At 45.5% G+C, this 17,482-nt stretch overlaps 2 protein-coding genes, 1 long non-coding RNA gene and 1 other non-coding gene across 4 annotated transcripts in view; 1 reads left to right on the top strand and 3 right to left on the bottom strand.

The window, feature by feature from the left end:
- Positions 1-79: 79 nt before the first annotated feature.
- Positions 80-2,342, bottom strand: adi1 (acireductone dioxygenase 1). The gene is made up of 4 exons (XM_044046869.1): positions 2,138-2,342; positions 1,269-1,388; positions 1,002-1,181; positions 80-908 (listed from the first exon to the last, which is right to left on the bottom strand). Exons 1-4 carry the CDS (start codon positions 2,258-2,260, stop codon positions 798-800), a joined length of 534 nt encoding a protein of 177 aa, XP_043902804.1. The 5' UTR covers positions 2,261-2,342; the 3' UTR covers positions 80-797.
- A 648-nt stretch (positions 2,343-2,990) lies between these two features.
- Positions 2,991-3,072, bottom strand: trnas-gcu. The gene has a single exon. It is a non-coding gene; the product is annotated as a tRNA-Ser (tRNA).
- Positions 3,073-3,188: 116 nt separating this feature from the next.
- LOC122783241 overlaps positions 3,189-17,482 on the top strand; it is a 55,166-nt gene continuing 40,872 nt past the window's right edge. The window contains exon 1 of the long non-coding RNA XR_006362012.1: positions 3,189-3,354. This is a non-coding gene — a long non-coding RNA (uncharacterized LOC122783241). The remainder of the gene's footprint in view (positions 3,355-17,482) is intronic.
- On the bottom strand, positions 4,181-6,926 carry marcksl1a (MARCKS-like 1a). Its single transcript, XM_044047942.1, has 2 exons — positions 6,604-6,926; positions 4,181-5,592 (listed from the first exon to the last, which is right to left on the bottom strand). The coding sequence occupies exons 1-2, from the start codon at positions 6,673-6,675 to the stop codon at positions 5,029-5,031; spliced, it is 636 nt and encodes a 211-aa protein (XP_043903877.1). The 5' UTR covers positions 6,676-6,926; the 3' UTR covers positions 4,181-5,028.

Raw genomic sequence — 17,482 nt, 5'->3', positions numbered from 1 at the left:
TGTTTTATTGTGAAAAGGTGAGTGATGTGAATACCTTGCATGCATGTGTTTACTTCACACAAGTATTAACAAACACAGGTTGAAACCAGCAGCAGGTTATTTATTTTCAGTGAGAACCTGTATAATCAAGTACATATTTTTTGCTAACAATGGAGCCTGAGCGCCCTCGTCTGGACATACTAAGTAATCACACCAGGTCTCATCTACCCCAAGCATCTTTTTCTGCATCACGTGGGTAACAAGGTTTTCAAACTGGTGCATTACTGTACAATATATATACAGATACTTAGAGTTTTAGTATTTCATTTAAAACTACACTTATTATTGTTACTTATTTGTACCAAATAACAGCACATTTTACCAAATGATGTAAGGTTTTTAACTTTTCACTTAAGTGTTTTCACTTATTATTATATTAACTGAACATCTTACCCACAATGAGAGTTCACAGTGAGAGCAGAACTAATGTTCTTAAATCCTCCATCCTCCTGATTCTGTAGACGACGGATGACTTGAACCTGTAAGATTTCCCTCACAGTTGGCAGGAGCTAATAACAAACGGCAGCTGTAGTGAAACCAGAGGTAAATGCCCTCTGGAAAATGCTGGGGTAGAAATGTAACCCAAAATCACCTCCATGATTTTATTTACCGCGACAGAAAACAATCACCTTTGCAGCAGAATACTATGCATAATAATACTATGTTTTTTTTTCTTCATTAAAATGAAAATAATTTGCTTTGAGACCAAAATTTATCATTAATGAGAATAATAAACATGAACGTGTCTCATGTCCAGCTCAGTGCTGAGAGGCGATGTACTTTGTCCTGGCGTCCATGTCGTCGGCCGGGCGGTTGTGCGCTTTCCACACAGGCTCCCCCACAAACAGCCTCATGGCTTTGATGTAGTTCTGAGGACACAAACGGGTTTAGGGTCAGTTTGGGTGAAGAACTCAGGACACGACGCTGAAGTCGACATCAATCATCAGTGGGGTCGGACGTACGGTCTCATCCAGGGTGAATCGGTGGTAAATTCCTGCCGGTAGTGAGATCAAGTCTCCTTTGCATGTGGCGATTCTGATCCATCTGTCCTCGTGGTCCCTGACGTCAAAGTAGCCCCGTCCATCCAGGACGTAGCGGATCTCGTCATCCGTGTGCAAGTGCTCCGTAAAGAATGTCTTCAGCTAAGCAAAAAATAAATAAAAAATAAATAAAAATCAGATCTAATCTCAGTCTATGTGTAGAGTTTACTGTGTAATTACTCGGGTTACTTTTTCCTCGTAGTTAGGCAGTGTGTCCTTGTGAATAGTGATGATGTCCATGTAGCTGTAACCCTGGTCTTTGCGGATCTCCTCCAGCTTTGGGTCTGATTCATAGATGTCAGCGTTCAACTGCGAAACAGGGGAGAGAGGAGAGAGCAGCTGTCATCAGTAAACAAACTCCCTTATCTCGAGTCTGAAACGCCTCCACAGGGAGGCGTCGAGGAGGCATCCTGATCTGGCCAGACACCCGAATCACCTCAGCTGGCTCCCCTCGATGTGGGGGGCCGGAGATGAAAACCCACCCAAACCCATCTGTGATCTGTTGGTCCTGGCTGAGAACCATGGCCTCACACTTAGAGGTGCTGATTCTCATCCCTGGCCGCTTCACAATCAGACGTTGGAGGTCACCGTTCGATGATGCCAGCCAGGGTCACGGAGCCAGGCCACTGACCTCCTGACCTCCACCTCAGAAAGTCTGTCCATGAAAGTTCTGGACAAAACTGCTGACAGAGTCTGACCTTTACCAATGTTTATTGTCATTATTTACAAAAGGAAATCACTATATTTTAAAAGGGTCAAAACATGCACACAAACGTGCTGACCACGCCCCTTCAAATACAGCACGTGGACAGAATTCAACCAAAACATGTGACATTATGTCCTAACACAACGTAACACTGCGTCTCTTGGGTTTTGGGGTAACATGGCGACACGCTGCAAACTTTTTTGAAGTACAAATATAAACCAAATGACTGTAGAGTTGGAGCATTTCCGTTTATGAATGGACTTTGGACGCATGTTGTTGAAAATGACCGCAATAATAATGTCATGAATGTGAAAATATCGCGGTCGCAGTTGTTATGTCACAGTCTCAGTACCTTTCTGTAAAACACTCCCAGTTTCCCCAGGTCTTCCAGAGACGCGGGCTGGTTTGGCTCCATTTTGTGGTCTTTCCTCTGGTCTTCATCAGAAGTGTCCATGAACCACGCTTCCAATCCCATAATAGAGCTGAATAAAAAAAAAACACAAACTTTCTGAAGAATTTGTTCGTCTGTTGTTACTGTTGTTGGTTTCTTCTTCTTCCAGTTTAAAGGAGTTTGATCACCAGCGTAATAGCAGCATTAGCGCCACCTTCTGTTCCGGAGTGTGCATCAGATACTGTATTATTATGATTGTTCTGCTCAGTCATTTCTTCAATAAAGTGAAATAAACTATGACTGTTTTTTCAGGACATTCGTGAGTATTAAAACCTAAAACGTATTTTCCTGCGTCCACTGCAGCTGACGCTGAATTGTAACGCCCTCCTTACAAAGGCCTTTACGGTAAAACGCCTGCGCTCAAGCTGATTTGTAGAGACATCGACATCCGGTTTTCAAAATACAAACCAATGAGAGCGCCGTGTCTATAAGTGCACGTTTGAAAGCACATTTTTAAATAGGAAAAATAATGAAAGGACTGCTAAGTTGCATTTTTATTTTATTTATTTTCAAATGTATTTGTTTTTAATTATCAACTTTGGGATGTAGTGTATTTTGAAAGCCGGATGTTAGTGTTCTTACAAATCTGCCCGAGTCGTCGTCTCGCAGTCGTTTTACCGTAAAAGCAGCGCGTTAGATAGTTTGACGACAGTTGGTAATGATGTGCTATAAAATAAAATAATTAAAAACTCACCAACGAACACAAAGACTCGACAAAGAAAAATAGACGGCGGAAAATAAATAAAGTCAGAACCGACGAGGATGGGATTCGAACCCACGCGTGCAGAGCACAATGGATTAGCAGTCCATCGCCTTAACCACTCGGCCACCTCGTCTGATAGGCCCTATATGGGTCAGGATGACGTAATTAACGTAACACATGTGAGGTGTCGTGACACATCCACTAGAGGGTAGTGTCGAGTCGAGGGTGTCTGACAGTAAACATGGCCGACAGACGAGAAAGACGTGTGTATTTTACACAACCGGAGCTAAAGCTAGTTCGTCAACGTGCTCGTGAGGCGTTTACACGGTTACGGGAAGAGGAACAGAGACGAGAAGCAGAAGCATTAGCACCTTTGACCACCAGAGGGAGCCACAGACCTGCGCATGATAATGAGGTATGTCAAATATGTGTGTCATTTAATGTGAAAAATGTTGCCTTAAATGACTTTAATTATATACGAGAGTCTATTGTCATACGCTGTCGCTAGCACTAGCACAAATTCTGCTCATGTACGTCCAGCTGTGTCCACGAAAAACGTTGTTTTTATCGTCAAATACTACGTTGGCGTGCTGTGCCATACACCGGCCACTTTATTAGGTATAGACGACTTCTAACAAAGTGGCTGGAGTGCCAAGTAATGTGTTGTTTTTTTGCTGCTTTAGCTCATCCGCTCGAGGTTTGACCTGTTGTGGGACCAGGGGTGGTCTTTGTTCTGTATAACCTGGTTTAAATAAGTTGTAAGTTAAGTTAAGTCTGGCCTCCTTTGATCTTTGGCATCAACAAGGCATCTGCTGCTCACTGGACACTTGTGTAGTATATTTTAGAGATGGTTGAGCATGAAAATCCCAGTTTCTCAAATATTCTAATGTTTGAACTCTTTACCATTTTGATGAACTTTGTTTGAACTGACTGGACCATATTTACATGACTAAGCATTTTCATTACCATGCTTTAATTAATAATGTTCATGTGCCTTATAAAGTGGCATATGAGTGCTGTCATGCTCAAGTGATAATTGAAAGTATGACTCAGGCTGCTGCAACCTTAGTAGTTCATTTTTGTCATGTGTTCCCATCTAAAACAAAGCTTTTCATTTAATGTTTATTAAAATTCTCTGAAGTTCACAATTGAATTCAGTTAAAACACCTGTATGTGACATAATAGTGGAGCAGACCTCTCGGTACCGGTTATGGTGTGAATCACAAGGCAGAACACAGACAGAGGGGATCAAACATTTATTTACCCTTATTAAAAGTTACAATAAAACCATGAACGTCTTCAAACAATAGCAAAATAAAAGAGAACCAAAGATATTGGCCAAAACATATTTACAGAGACACTTTGCAGATAAAAGGTTCACATTTTGTACACAACTCCCGACTCCTGCATCATAAACTCTGTTGTGAACACTGCAATATTCAAGAAGCTTGAATGTGGTTTTAGCCAGAAAAATAAAAAACCAGAATGCACAAACAAAGACATAGCTCTTCTTCCACCTCCCCTCCTCGATTTTCGCTTTTCTATACATGACAAAATATCTGAAATTTGGGGGTAAAACATAGGAATGTAGAATTCTAAAAAATCAAACGAGATCATTTGATGTCCGTATAACAGTCATGTTGAGTGAAGGAGATGTTCTACCCCCACGTCGCCGACGGTGACAATTTTTAGATCCCAAAAGAAGATGAGAAAGAAAAATAAAATGTTATAGGGCTGCCACACTGTTAAAAAGGAAGCTTCTCCATGAATTGGGAAAATAAGTCAGTATTCCTGATTCGCTCCACATCCAAACCGTTAACCTTCGCCACACGCCAGTCCCTGTGTGTACCATGAGGGGGCGAAACAAGCCGACACTTATCATCATGAGAGGGCCCGGTGAGATTCCGTCTGTCGAAGAACAAATAAAGGCAGTGAACTGGTGGTTTGAATCAGCAGATGTGATATATCCTTTGTCTTCTTTTGTAGCTTTTGTTTATAACTTTAAGAATGTGGCACGAGTCTCTCATATATATATTTATATACTTTAATCTTGGAAAATCAGTTCAGGCGTTTGGGGGCGGGGCGCAGTTCACTCTGCCTTGGCCTCGCCCTCAGAAGCTGCAGGTGTTGTGGCCTCGGCGGGGGCAGCGGCGGGGGCCTCCTCGGCGGGAGCGGCCTCTGTGGCTGGGGCCTCCTCTGCTGCCTTGGTCTCTCCCTCAGGTGTGGCGGCAGGTGCGGCGGCGGCGTCAGTGGCGGCAGCAGCCTCGCCCTCTTTGGCCTCCTCTGCAGCCGGTGTCTCCTCTTTGGTCTCCTTGGCCGCATGGCCGTTCTCCTCGGGCTTGTCCTCGGTCGTCGGGGACGTGGCCTCCTCCTTGGCCTCCTCGCTGCCCTTCTTGCTCTTCTTCAACGAGATGCCCTTAAACTTGAACGAGTTCTTCAGCGAGAACTTCTTCTTCTTCTTGCCCTCCGCTTTGGCGGCCTCCCCCTCTGCTTTGGCGGCCTCGCCTTCGGCTGCAGGCGCGGGCTCGATGGCGTCTCCCGTGCTGGCCTCTCCCTCCTTGGCCGGTTCGGCTGTCCCGTTTCCATCAGCAGCGGCCACTTCCCCGTCGGGCTTGGCCGACACGTCGCCGTTGGTTTTGACGTGACCGTTCTCCTGCAGAGAAGACGAGTGTCGTTAGTTATGCATCGAACCAAAGAAGAACCAAAACAAACAAACGACTCGGGGCTGATTACTATACACCAAACAAATCACAGTACATTAGCTAAGCCATAGAATGCTGAGGGGGGAAGCTGCTCGCCCTGGCAACAGGGGGAGTCAACAGCTGTTTCCTGTTGTTCTCCTGGCTAGACACACGGGGGCAGTAGTGCTACGTGTGAACGTACACGCAGCCGGCGAGCTGGGGAACAAAGGAATCCCCGTGAAACTTGGTGTGTGCTCTCAGCTCCGTGTGTGTGTGAGTGTGAGCTCCGTGTATGTGGCTGTACATGAGACAAACCCACGGTCAGTGTGACGATAATATTCACTGTGTGAACAGAAAGACGATGAAAAGGAGAGTTTTCTCAAACCATCCGCGTCCGCCAACGCAAACCACACTATTATAAATAACTGGTTTCATTGTAGACTCGCTTTAACTCTCACACATTACTGTAATCACATAAAGCTCCGTTTGAAGCCACGATCGTGGCCGTGCGTAAGGTTTGAGGGTGAAAGTAGCGCCTGTAGCTGCTTTGCGCCTCGACCGGAGCGCATTTGCATCCTCCGCACCTCGTTGGCATCTTTTGTTCGACGCTGCTGCGCCTCGTCTTCCACAGAACAGCCAACTCATGACAGAAAACACGGTCAAAATCCTCATTTCTATTTCAACGTGACACGTTTAGCATTAAAACACGCGGGGGGCGAGTGGGAGCGGCAAACCCCGGGGGGCGCAGCAACAAAGGCAGGTCTGGTGCGCGCTGAGCGGGGACGAGCGTGGCCAGGCGACGGCTGCTCTGCTGGAGGTCCCCTCGCGTTCAAACATCCGGTTTTAGTCTGATTCTGGTCCTGATGTGTGTACAGTACAGTTTTTAGTCTCAGAGCCGGTTCTGAGCACAGACTGAGCGGCGGCACCCACGCTGCCAGTGGGCGTTTTTCGGTGCCATGTGGCGGATGCTCAGCTTCACTCACCTGGCCGTTGGCTTTGGCAGCTGCAGGATCCGCCTCGACAACTACTCCACTCTTGGCGAACTGGGCTCCCATGTTTCTTCCTCTCCTGTGAGTGTTGAGAACAAAAAAAAAGGAAAACCTCGAGGAGTTGTGTGGTTTTTTTTTATAAAGATTTAAAAATCCAGATCTGGGATGGGTGAGGGTTTTTTTTTTTTTGCCAAAAGAGGTTAAAAAGAATCCCGAACTGGATCTCCTTCTCCCGAGCTGGATGTAGAAGCGGGATGGTCCTCCTCTTTCTCTCAGTGTTCACCCCAAGGCTGCTGAGCTGAAATTAAAGGATGTCAGGGACGACTGTGAGTATTTCAACCGCGCCTCAAAATCGACCACAGTCTCCTCCCACGGGCGTGACAGTCGCGCTTCAACCAATGTGCACGTGGGGGATGGGCCTCCTTCACCCCACTGTCACTCCAGCACTCGACTCCATCACCAGCAGGACTCTCTTCACTCTTTCAGGTGTCCTGAAGAACATTTACTTTGACTTTTCAGCACTTGTTGCTGTAAGTAGTCATTAAATTGACTATACCACGGTTTCGTTTTCTCGAGATCTTGAATTAAATATCTCGGAAATGGTGTGTATGACCCTTTAGGGCTTCTGTAGAAATCTGTATAAACTTTGTTTTGTTAGCTTTTTTTTTTTTGGAAATTGCTTGAAATGACTCGGCACAAATGTGTCGTTGTAAAATGACTGTATTGGACTGATATTGGTTTCAGCAGATACTGGATTATGTGACACTGGTATCGGTATTAGACACAAACACGACACATATAATCCACAGTCACTCACTGTGGAAACTTAAGACGTTTAGCAGAGATCATAACAGGGAGCTGGCAGGAGCATCTCCGAGGCGTCTTTGACACAAAGTTCACTTCATGTCTGAAAGCCGCTTTAATTTCTAATATAACAATGTCCATCAAAGTTTTCCGCGCTGTCCTTTTTAGCTGAAATAAATCCACAGATCATCTCAACGCTCTGATTTCCCACTGGAGCGTTACGGCATTTAAATTCTAATGATCGCTGACGGATGTTTGAGTGACAGAAGCAGCTTTCCAAGAGTAAACTTGTTACGTAACACACACACACACACACGGCACTGGGGTTGGCTTTGTCACCGGCACAGACAGAGCGACAGTGAATCATCTTGTCAGCCACTAACAACATCCCAGCGAGGTTTTTTAGCCAGGTCAGTGTGTCCCACCATTGCACCAATAACACCTTTTTCAATTTGGAGTCCAGAGCGGCGGGTTCCTGTTGTGCTCAAGTGGGGTCAGGGGTCAAATGTTTGGAAGTTGAATTACGAGAGCTGATGGACAGCTTCCATTAGTCCGGTCAGTCATGTGATAGGGTCGTGTATATATATAGCTGCTTTATTATAAAGCCATTACATTTTATTTCTGGCAAAAAAATGATCCTTTTTTTTTATCTCTTAACAAGGGCCTCGTTCATCCCACACGTCTCCATAAGACTTTATTTCAGAGGAATTTATGATTTCCTCTCATTAAAATGATCTATTGCTCTCTCTCCACCTTCTTTTTACCAATCTGATGACAAACCACCGTCGTCCACACACAAACATGTCACAGCCGTGGTATGCGAGGCATGCTTACGCCACCCAGAGAACGATCTGCATCCATTCAATGGGCCAAGCTTCTTCAGGGAGGAATGAGCCCTCGGAGGTTGCGACCACAAATTCTCCCAGACTGAGTCAGGAACTAAAGGAATATGTTCAAAAGCAGAGTTTGAACCTACAGGGAATACGTAGCGTAGCTCAGTGGTGGTTTAGGAATGTTTCGCTGCTCTCTGATCGTCGTTGTGATGAGGTCTGTACATTAAGACTGTCAGATTTCAAAGGGATGTTTGTGGTTTGATCAGCACAAGAGAGAGATACGGCTCAGCGGGGGAGTCCAAGCCTTTCCTGGACTGACTGAAAAGCATGAAAAGCATTTAGCCCCATATCAGGAGTCCTGCTGTCTTCACCAAAACACCCTTCACAGGACCATTCATTCACAAAGGGCATGGGTGAAAAGCAAGCAGGCCCTTTGTCCATATGCAGTTCACCATAAGGCCGTACTGTCCACAGAGGTTGCCAGGTTCCATGTGAATCGAGGCAACCGCTCATTTCCTCTGTGATCCGAACTCACCTTTGGTCAGAAGAACAGGACGGTGAAGAAGAAGAAGAAGATTCCTTGAGATAATGCAAGGAGGTCCACTGATACCCACACGCGTCCGACTCAGCGCTCAGAAGCCATCTTTCCATCCAGTGGAGCGGTTCGGTTTGTCGCAGTACTTCCCTTGGGGTACCAGAGTAAAAGGATATGGTTGGGTCATGACTGTCAGCTGATTTGGTGTCACTCCGTGGCGAGTGGTGTTTCAGCTCTCTGCAGAAGGAACTCTGAAACTGTGACCCAGCCCTAAGAAACCGCAACGGTCAACAGCAATACCAGGGATTTATTTTCTGTTGAGAACTGTTACTAAAAGTAAGAGATAATAATGCTGACGCAGCTAAAAGTCCGGTCTTGGTCGTTAAAAACCGATCAGGAAGTAAATGCTTGTTGCCCGTCCAGCTTTATAGGCTCTCGTGGAGCGTGGACACTGGACGTAAATGCAGCAGTGACGCTGCCTCTGTGAGGAGAGAGGTCGTGTAGGTGGTGATTCATTGTTGTGTTGTCCTTTGTGTATTTATTTAAAGTTAATATAACGCTGATATTGCAGAAGAAAAACTAAACTTTGCTGTGGCTTATGTAGTGACAACTGAAAATGACTTCCTCGACCTTATTACCACTTATTTTGTACATGCGTCTCCTCCTCTTCGCGTGCTTTTCCCCCCTCTGTAAAAGTTAATATCCCTGATTGTGTAGTTGCCCCTTGTTCCTGTCCCGACACAGGACGAGCTCTCAGATCTCACTAAAAGCTTCTATTGTCTCTCCAGTGAATCGACTCCCTCTCTGTCTGTTGTCAAGCTGACGAGCATCACTAGTTACTGAGAGTGAGGGAACAAAAAATGCCCCTGCAGGGGTTTAGTTTGCTTCAGGAGGGAGAAAAGTTTTACAACAGTCACCTTGAACAAATTACTCGCCCAGATCAGCGTGATAAGTATTTAATTTGCCCATGATTCCTCTAGTTTCGTCTAAATACGTCACCATAGACGAGATAACACGACAACACCCTCCATAAATAAAAACACTTCATTTTAACGCTAAACAAATGCTAACGCTGCACTCCATTGTACTGGAAGGTGATATCCAAGCAGTTTTCTCTGCATGTTGAGATGCAAATGAGGTGTTGCATGTCTGACATTGTCTGGCACTAACAGAGCATTTGCATTGCCAAGCAAGACATTACAAGGAGAATCAGGTGCACGGCCCTCTTCACCGGAATGAATGAGGGGTGCGTCGCCTTAAAAGAAAGCCCCCTTTGTAATGCAAATCAATTTGATCAACTGGTTTATTGACTGCAAAAAGCAGCTACACACGGCAGCCATCTTTGTGCAGATGTTGTGTATCTGTCAGGCTTTCAGGAGGAGGAGGAGGAGGAGGAGGAGGACGGGATGTCAGCTGGACGTCCACGCTCAGCCGGGCTTGTGAAGTTTGACTCGTCTCATTGATGAAATAGTTGTCGGCGTCACGGTTGGAACGCGGAAAACACGTCTACAAACACAGGGAGAACGGCAGTGATCATGCTAACACACAAACACACACACACACCACCCCCCACTCTGTGACTCCCAATGCCGAAGGTGGCAGACATACCACAGAGCCGTGGTTACCATGGCAACCGCTGCTTCAGTCAGTCGACGTCTCAGAGAGAGAGAGGCGTGATTCGGTGGGAACCCAGTCAAGGCAAGATGGGGGTGGGGGGTGGAAGAGGATATGGCTTTGGCGTTGTTTTTGTTTCCCTTATCATCTCTGCCGTGTTTATTTGAGATGACTCCAACTCCCACAATTTATGCAGCTGAGATTCTCAGCCTCTGCGCGACCACAGGAAAATGAGCCGCGGTTTCCTTTTAACCTTTACCCTCACCGCCCCCTTGTCACATTCTTTTTTTTTTCATAGTTTCATGCAGCGTACATCTCCTCCTCCCTCCCTCCTCCCTCCCTCTGTGTGTGATTGCCTCTGCTTGAAAGTCTCGAGTCACCGCAGGCAAAACCTCGTTTTCACCTGGTCAGGCAAGAAGACGTGATAAGCAACAGATGACGAGACAAGAGACAGAGAGGGTGAGGGGTTAAGGACTGCAGGTAGTGTTGATGAATCAAGCAGAGTGTGTGTGTGTGTGTGTGTGTGTGTGTGTGTGTGTGTGTGTGCCAGACAGGGGCACACAGTAGTAGGGCAGCTCATCCCCACTGGCAACAGCACTGCAGCATTACTAGGTCAGTGTGCCATCATCTCATTCATCATTACTGCAGACTGCTCTTCTTCCTCCTCTTCCTCCACTTTTCCGCTCTTCATTCCTCCCACGCTTTCTAGCAGTCGTTCTCTTCTTCCCTCACACACACACACAGTTTGTACAGCTATTCTTTCAATGACACTGCATTGACATCCATTCAGCAGAGAGTCATACCAAACCTTAACCCCAACCAGTTAATGCCTGATCAGAACTAGGTTTTGGTCTCCATGAGGACTACTGGTCCTGACCAAGACCAGTGTTTATGTTGGAATGCCACCTATGTTAGAGCCATGCTAGTGTTGTTGTACACAGAACATGATAATCATTGTTTCTGCTAACCATCGACATCCTTGTGATTGAGTATTGTGGCTTCACAATATTAAAGGCACTTCACTGCAGCCCCTGAGGTTAGTTTTTGGTCAAAAATGATTGTTTTTGTTTAAAGCGTGTAGTCGTGTGGCCGTGTAGCCCTCTGTTGCTTGTCCTGACGACTGGTGACACTAGTGACGTAATTAAAAGGGATCTATATTATCAGAGTAGTAACATTTACTCAAATAATTAACTGTGTTGAGAGTTAAATTAACATTTCTTTATCACCGTTTGTCAAGCAACACAGCGACAGGCACAATCGCACAGTGACAGACATAAATCAATTATCCCTTTGTTGAATCAGTGTAATGGTGTGGAAGCACCGGGGCAGATACTCTGACACGCTCCACATGGAGAGAGAATAGTAATAAAACATTATGGGCTGTATTTCATGACGACGTTGCATTCCTGCAGTGACTCGTGAGCACACGGACGTAACCCCTGCTGCTCACAAAGAGCCGAGTGCCATTTGTTTAGTACACACACAGACACATAAGTGACAACAACCACTTGCGTGCAGCCACATGCAAATGAATTTACCCCGCAACCACTCCACACACACATGTATGCACACACAAACTCATTAGCTTAGACCTGGGTTATCTGCTCGCTGGGCCTTTTTTTTTTTTCTTGGCCAATCTGTGAGATCTTCACTCTCTCTGAGCTCCTCTGCTCCTCAAACCCTCTTCTCCCCCCCTCCTCCTCCTCCTCCTTATCCCTCTCTCCTCCTTTAACCATCTTCATTGTAATGCAGATTTAAGTCCAGGTGGGGGAGGGGAGCGGCGGAGGAGGGAGGGGGATGGTAATAGGGAGAAAAGGGGGTTTGTGGATGGATGGGGCCGTGGGTGGTGTTAAGTATGACCTGGCAACCCTGCTGTGCCTCAGCGGGCAGTCCAGCGCGGGTCAGGGGGGGAGGGGAGCCTGACATAAAGACACAGAGAGAGAGATTGAGAGAGGGAAAGAGATCCTTGAGAGTCATCCTCCGTCCTGTGTTGTGTACGTGACTCGGACGTCACATATCAACATCCCAGTCTCTTGTATCTCCATTCCACGGAATATCATCCAGGAGTGAAGCAGAGAAGAATGGCTTCTACTCCGCCTCGACATAATGAGCTGAATGTCACCGAGGTCATGTTGTTGTTCCCTCTGTCAGAATATATATATATAATAATACCATATCAGACTTAACGGCAACGCGAAGAGCAAATCATCCTGTGCAAATGGGACAGTATTAATCTGGTTATTCATTTGTTTGGGGGCAGTGAAGCCATTACCAAAATCTCTTTTAGCATTTAGTATTTGGCTATTACACAGCGTCACATGTAGTAAATTTAGCTTGTTGTTGTTTACAGTGTATATGTGTGTGTGTGTACACACGTGTATGATAACCATTTTTAAAAAATTCAAAGAAATGACTTGACTTCAGATTCTGATTAAAACTGTATGTTTAATGTACATGTAAACATTTTAGTTCACCTGAAATTTACTAACGGGAAAATAGAAGAAGCTGATACCCAGACAAATATGAAAACATGGCAAAATTCAGGATGTTACGAAATGAATGCATTTAAAACATAAGCATCTAACCCAGAAATAGGGGAAGCAAAGTGGAGGCGAACACACTTCGGTTAATAAACAGATTCCCCACGAGTGCTTGTATACTGGGACATATCTGAACACGAGGACAGAAAAAGACCTGCAGCGAGAACAAATACACGTCTTGAGTCAATACTCAGCCATTGTTTATTAATGAGCCGTGTGTGGGATGGATTTATTGACTGTACAAGTCTCTCTGTGTGGGGAAAAAACAAACACCACCACAGACAATCGTACGTCTATCATTAACTCATCATTCCCCGAATTTTCTTTACTTGTAAACACACAACGCACCCCATAATAAGTTCACTTGTGCCGTGTTTCCATTGAGTGGAACGGTTCCATTTGGTACAGTATACCAAAATATCCAGAGTAAAATGGTATGGTATGGTCAGGATGGTGCGAGACTGGCTCCTCCCATGACAGTCAGCTGATTGGGCGAGAGAAAAACGTCACTCCCATGTGACCGGTGTTTCTTCAGAGCTTGACGTCTTGTTGAGACAAACAGCCACAAACCATGTCCTTTATTGTTGTGAGCCTTACCCAGGGCTTCACCATTCCAAACTCAACCATGAGCATCAGAGGAAGTCAAACAGCAAAGACGTCCTTTCCTTCTCACAAAGACACACCTCCAAGCTGAATTTAGTTTATTCTGCTTTGGCGTGATTCATTATTTGGTTCACGTTTCCGTTTTATCCATCTGCCATCGCAGCTGGGTTGTCAGGGAGCATCGTTGCAGCGTGTTATACTTGTTTGTGATTGTCCTATTTATAACCCAGCCCTTCTATCTCTTGCCCCCAATTCCCTCTATTTGTTCTCCCTCAGTTTGTTAAAACATGGTTACATAAAAACGGTTCTCTTTGAACCAGCGCTGGGTCGTCACTGGGGCATGAAATTCTTTGAGTTATGAAATCACTCAGGAGACAGGTCGAGGTTTTTGGGTCGTTTAAATTTCACTCCTGATATATTGTGAGCTGAATTGTGGCATAAACACATTGTTGTCATATTGTAGGCTATGATAAATACTAAATACTGAGGAAACTATTGTTGAAGCATTTGCTCTCATTGCCGTGTTGCTTCCATGTCTATTTTCACTTGCAACAAATTTGGAACCCAACAAACTCACACACAGAATATTGGCTTTCCGTCCAGGTTGATTATAAGGGTAGCAGAGCGGCTAACCAGTGAGAACAATGCAGACACTCCAACACTGAAGTGAAGCATGTGTCACTGTTTATCCCTTCTGCTACATTCACACGCAAATGTTTTCATTCCAAATAAAATCCTGCAGATCTGTGCCCAGATGAGTGTTTCAGCTCCGTGTCAGAGGTGATCTGCAACGATACGAGCACACTTCACAACATAAACAAACATAAAGTGACTACAAATGAGGGAAAAAAGGCAAGATTAAGGCTTTCTGTTGTGAGACCAGATGCAACTGGAAAAATGTGATGTTGTGTGGCCATTATAAACCAATCAGGATGTGAATGTGGGCGACTGCATCGTGTTTTCCAAATGTGTCTCTGTCCCTGTCCAGACTAAAACTAAACTAAACAGCATCTCCAAGCTGTTGTATCGTCATGTACGGAGAGTATGTGGAGCAGAATGTATACGTTTTTAAAGAGTATGTAAAAGTATGCCCATCATCTGCCAACACTGCTTTAATCAAATCAGAAGGAGAACGTTTTTCCAACTGAGAGCTGAACACAACACACCATGAAATTTACTAAGCCACCTCCCTAACCTAAAATATGCCATGTATACACTCCTAAGCTCAATCTTTGTATTGTGAAAGCTGGACCCTTAAGACAGGGACTTAATGTATGCTGTACGAGGGTTTGGCTGACTGCCTGTAGACCTTATATTTTAGTCATGCAAACAAGGTTAGGAGTCGTTAGCCTGAATGGTATAATGGTGTAAAGCTCTGTGACTATCAGGCTACAAAGACTGCTGCTTCTTTATCATACTGTCAGTAGTATCGCGTTTTCCAAGACGTCTGGGAATTACAGCTTGCCTTCATGGAGAACAAGGCAAGCTGTATGCTAGTATCTTATCACAGTTTGAATTGATCCTTGACTGTGTTTGCTGTGCAGTGCCAAAGTCCACTGGTTTTCTGAGGCAGCGAGTATTGATCTATTCTAGTTCTACCGACCTGCCCAGGTGAGTCTGTGTCAACCTCCTGCAGTCCTCGGGTTGGTTAGCCCAGTGTTGCCTACAGTCCGTACGTTTACACGCAGTTCAATCCAGCGATAGTATGGTTTGTTCTTTTTCCGGCAACAGTGCTGCACTTTATACATCGTCTCCTTCTACGTACAGGTCAAAGAACGGGGAGGACATTAAGGTGAATGCACAGAACGTCAAGTCCGACTAAGTGTATACATGCAGGAGTAATTGGACTATGAATGGCGTTATCTGGATATGTTAGGCCGACTAAGACTAGCTCTATTCAGACATCGTTAGTCAGCGTTTGTCTGACTTTAAACATGCATGTAAATGCCCTGAGTGATTGATTGCAGGTGGTTGGCTGAGAGAGGAACTGGAGTGAGGTACTGTAAGGGCAAGGTTACTGCGGGAAGTTATTTATTTGCATCTCATCTGGAAATGAGTGCAGTCAGGCTGGGCTCTGTGTGTTATTCTGGCATATGTTCACCCTGGATATCCCCCTCCTGAAATAGAGATAAATGAAAACAAAATTGTGATGAATATATTTCCTCTTGACATCTACAATATGAAAGACACTTGCACACACCTGCACCAGCCCATGGAAACATCAGCCATTTATCAGTCCCTTTGTGTCGCTTCCCCTCTGGGCTTTCTAACAAGGTTATCATGGGTCATTGATGAGCTGGGACTGGAGATCAATCTGAAAGCAGTTAGAAATCTTTCAGTATCAATGAACTATAGAGCTCTTCCAATTGGGGGGACAGAGGGTGACAGCAAGCAGCGTGGTATTAGGGCCAAGGGCATTGGTTGGTGCAGGTCTCAGGGGGTTACGTGCCATATGATCAGGTGCTCATGGCAAAGCACCATAATGTCCACAAATACCCAACATGTAAGCCGATCAGGCCCCACTCAGGACAGTGTTGGAGATAATCTGCTTAAACCCACTGACAATGGCTCTGATATATACAGTAGACAATATATGGAAAGCCACAATTTGATGAGATTGTCAGAGTCTTTATTGATGTCATTTGCAGATTTAGGCCTATAGGTGTGTAACATAAGCACAAAACCCTTGTCACAGGGAGATGACCAGACTGAGGCTCAACCACAGCAATTTGATCACTGTCCATTGTGGCCTGATTTTTGGTGCAGAGTGCCCTCGGGTAGAGTGGCAGTTTTATTCTGTTAAACAAAGGCTGTTAAACCATGAAGGCTATTTGGTGTCACGATTTTTGTCCCTGCAGAGATGGATTTAGATGTGGCTAGTTATGGAACAGCTCCTCTTTCATTTACCGAAGAATTTGCCTATAAGGGATTCATTCCTGAAACATTCCAAGGTGTCCAATTTTCTTGCCCAAAATTTGCAAGTGCGGTGTTTTCCAAAAAATGTCATACTGCCTGAGAGTCGAGAGAAATGGCAAACACTTTGAGAATTCACAGAATCTTTTAACCCCGGCTGACAATCCTGCGGACTTATAGGACGTCCTGTCGTATTAAACTGCGCCATGTGGTTTCATGCTCTCTGCAGACCATTCAGAGAATACTTTCAGTGAGATTTATGAGGGTGCCATGGGAAAGTTGTCTAGATGGAGTCAAACTGTCTCTCCTAATGGGCCGAGCGACCCAAGGCTCCTCAAGGTCAGGGTGATTCAGAGTAATTAACGACCAGTGGCGAAAAGCTCTGACCGGTTTTATCTCAGGCCCTGCGCTGTTATCAAACACCTTTAACACCGAGGAGGACCCACTTGGCACAACTCAACACAACAATACCCTACACACCTGTGTATACACCAGTCACACACACACACAGACATACTCAAGGATGTTCAAGGACACAGGCCTCAGTTCCATCGATAGCATGTCACAGATGTGCATGTTCCCAAAGTGCTGTGTCACAGTCGGACAGGAGGTTGTTTCAGGGCAACAATGGCTCGCCCAGATGCACACGTATTTCTTAATGAATAGAATGTCTTGGCATTCGGAGCCGGATAACACAACACACAAGAGTGGCTATGTCGTCCGCTGGGCATGTTAACTGGAGACAAGAATGTCTCAACCTATAGACCTGTCTCCTGCTTCTCGTGTCCAACCACAGACGGGAATCCCCTTATAAGGGCTGAAAGCCGCGAGCAGTTTGGCACCAGTGACTGCTGGCCCTGATGTACGGCCTTGTTATTGCAAATTGAGAAGGGAGAAGCAACTCGCTGACATCCGCTAAGTGTACAGGATGAGTGATGTGGCCGCCCGAGCTGCTGCTCACCAAGCGTTCGGCAGGTGGATGGGATCCACAGAGAGATGCACCTTTCAGATGAGGGCAGCAGATAAGGGAG

Source organism: Solea senegalensis, linkage group LG16, assembly GCF_019176455.1.
Source record: "Solea senegalensis isolate Sse05_10M linkage group LG16, IFAPA_SoseM_1, whole genome shotgun sequence".
Taxonomy (NCBI): Eukaryota; Metazoa; Chordata; class Actinopteri; order Pleuronectiformes; family Soleidae; genus Solea; species Solea senegalensis.
Note: the sequence above shows the minus strand (reverse complement) of the source record. Positions and strands in the feature narration are given on the sequence as shown.

Bases quoted from the DNA above. Each gene is read 5' to 3' on its own strand.
- marcksl1a (XM_044047942.1), bottom strand. From the start codon at position 6,675: ATGGGAGCCCAGTTCGCCAAGAGTGGAGTAGTTGTCGAGGCGGATCCT. The intron at 5,593-6,603 runs GTGAGTGAAGCT...TCTTCTCTGCAG, and splicing joins CTGCCAAAGCCAACGGCCAG to GAGAACGGTCACGTCAAAAC.
- adi1 (XM_044046869.1), bottom strand. From the start codon at position 2,260: ATGGGATTGGAAGCGTGGTTCATGGACACTTCTGATGAAGACCAGAGG. The intron at 1,389-2,137 runs GTACTGAGACTG...CCTGTTTCGCAG, and splicing joins TGGGAGTGTTTTACAGAAAG to TTGAACGCTGACATCTATGA. The intron at 909-1,001 runs GTACGTCCGACC...TTGTGTCCTCAG, and splicing joins GATTCACCCTGGATGAGACC to AACTACATCAAAGCCATGAG.